Source organism: Cyprinodon variegatus, unplaced genomic scaffold (genome assembly GCF_000732505.1).
Source record: "Cyprinodon variegatus isolate N-32 unplaced genomic scaffold, C_variegatus-1.0 Scaffold406, whole genome shotgun sequence".
NCBI classification, from domain to species: Eukaryota; Metazoa; Chordata; class Actinopteri; order Cyprinodontiformes; family Cyprinodontidae; genus Cyprinodon; species Cyprinodon variegatus.
The window spans coordinates 234,799-237,232 of NW_015150859.1; the positions used below are offsets into that span (position 1 = coordinate 234,799).

The window sequence follows — 2,434 nt, forward strand, 5'->3', positions numbered from 1 at the left end:
AATTAAGAAAATGCAATTGTGTGGTCTTATTTCAAGTGCATTTTATCTAATTATCTTATTTTAAGAGTAAAATTATTCATTCCATTGGCAGATAATTTAATTTACCTGCTCAAATTAAGGGTAAATACACTTAATTTAAGAAATTTTTACATATTTCTAGATCATTTTTCCAGTGTGGAAAAAATTCAAAATCTGGATAAGTGCATTTGTTCTTGGAATAAGGAGGTAAAAGAGAAATTTTGCCAATGGAACAAGACAATTTACACTTAAAATAAGAAAACTCAACTACATTGTCTTATTTCAAGTGCACGTTATCTAATTATCTTATTTTAAGAGTAAAAATACTCATTCCATTGGCAAACTATCTCATATAACTACTTACATTAAGGGTAAATACACTTAATTTAAGAAACTTTTACTTATTTCTAGATACATTTTCCAGTGTAAGAGCAAAAAATGGAAATCTAAATAAGTATTTTTTTTTTTAAATCAGTGCATTTTTCTTGAAATGAGGAGGTAAGTGAGACAGTTTGCCAATGGAACAAGACAATTTTCATTTAATATCAGAAAAACTAATTGGTTTGTCTTATTTCAAGCCCACATTAAGACTAAAGATACTCATTTCATTGGCAAATCATCTTATTAACCCACTGAAATTAAGGTTAAGACATTTTAACATCTTTCTAGATCGTTTTTTTACAGTGAACTCACATTCTTTGCCTTCTCTTTGCAGCTTTCTTAAAAAACAAACCACCCTAAATTAGGCTTCTTCTCAAAAACACCACATGTTTACCTCAGCGGATGACTAATCTTTGTTGCAGTGCCTCCAGACCGCGCTGATTTCACATCCTCACACACCCACTCACAGTTCGATCCCTGCACCGCAGACCAAAAGCGGCTCTCAGCTGACTTCTGCCTCCACATTGGGACGACTGCGGCCATCGCATCCTGTGAGAACATCCTACAACCGCTCTGCCCTCTTCCTCCTCCCACAGCGCGTGGGGGAACAGCCATATAAGGGGTTGGGCAGTCCAGAGACGACCCCTGAGAACTCCCACCCCACCGCCTCATCAACAATGAATCCTCATGTCGAACGGTTCCCCAGAGAAAACAGCCCTAGAACATCTCCTGTTGGAATTCAGAGCGTTTTAGTTGAACCATAAGGCTCCAAACTCTCCATATTTCTGCATTCTTTGAAAAGCATCCTTATTTGGGGATGTTCTGATGCATACGGTCTCCACCCAGAGACAGCTCTGCTCACATGCTGGCCCGTGGGAGTCAGCTGGAGTCATCATGTGGGCTTTTCTCTGGCATCCCACGCTGGGAGCAAAACTACAACTGAAAACTCTAACATTAATGAACAACGAAATCAAAAAGTCTCTCAGCTGAAGGGAGGATGTGATCAAAACTCCCTCCCAATGCGTAACCAAAGGGAAGCATTACATGTTTCTATTAAGGCCTGAAACAGCTGCTTAATCTTACTTTTACTTCAGATCTAGTAACAGTAAATCTGAAGTAGCTTTAAATGAATTCTGCATAAAATGCTTAAATGGATTCCAATAATAGAAAATAAACTGAGGATGGATGGATGTTCATCTATGGTCATGAGATTTAGAACGAGATCCCGGATACAAGCGGCTGAAATGAGTTTTCTCCGTAGGGTATCTGGGCTCTCCCTTAGAGAGGGGGAGGAGCTCAGTTATCCGGGGAGGACTCAGAGTAGAGCCTCTGCTCCTCCACATCGAGAGGAGCCAGTTGAGGTGGCTCGGGCATCTGGTTAAGATGCCTCCTGGACGCCTCCCTGGTGAGGTGTTCCAGGCACGTCCCACCAGGAGGAGACCCAGGGGGAGACCCAGGACACTCTGGAGGGACTATGTTTCTCTGCTGGCCTGGGAACGCCTTTGTATTCTCCTGGAGGAGCTGGACCAAGTGGCTGGAGAGAGGGACGCCTGGGGCTCCCTACTGAAGCTGCTACCCCCGCGACCCATCCATGGATGGATGGATGGATGGATGCTTTATTAACAGTATCCAGTCAAAGCCTTTCCTAACATCGTACTCATATTAATCAACACTGCAGAGAACAGCATCTGTAGCAGAAGTGGCTGAAAGAGGCAGAGCTGCTCCTCCTCAGTGTTATTAATCATCACTTATGAGGAGTTGACTTTATCAGGAGTTCTCCGTTCACGTTCGACTGGGAATGAATCCTAACGGAGATCAAAATTCTCACTCCAACTAAGATATATCTCCTTAGACCTGGGAATGAATGCAGAACCCCTAGAACAGCGATTCCCAACCTTTGTTGTCTTTTGTTTGGCCTGATGTGTTTGTGTAGTTATGTATATCTTAATTCGTTAATAATTAGTTTTACTTCTTCATACCCTTTTTCAGACAATTTACATTAATCAATGTTAGTTTACAGGGTGTATATACCCAC

General features: G+C 41.5%; 1 protein-coding gene across 2 annotated transcripts in view; it reads right to left on the minus strand.

Annotated features, from left to right (window-relative positions):
- Window positions 1-2,434, minus strand: part of LOC107093061 (leucine-rich repeat-containing protein 32-like) — a 20,430-nt gene that overhangs the window by 14,201 nt on the left and 3,795 nt on the right. Inside the window, exon 1 of one of the 2 annotated variants that reach the window (XM_015387880.1) lies at window positions 794-1,612. The exons of the other annotated variant lie outside the window; for it this stretch is intronic. Within the exon in view, the coding sequence (XP_015243366.1) occupies window positions 794-1,071 (278 nt within the window). The 5' untranslated portion in view covers window positions 1,072-1,612. Of the gene's footprint in view, window positions 1-793; window positions 1,613-2,434 lie in introns of those variants that run through there. 2 annotated transcript variants of the gene reach the window in all.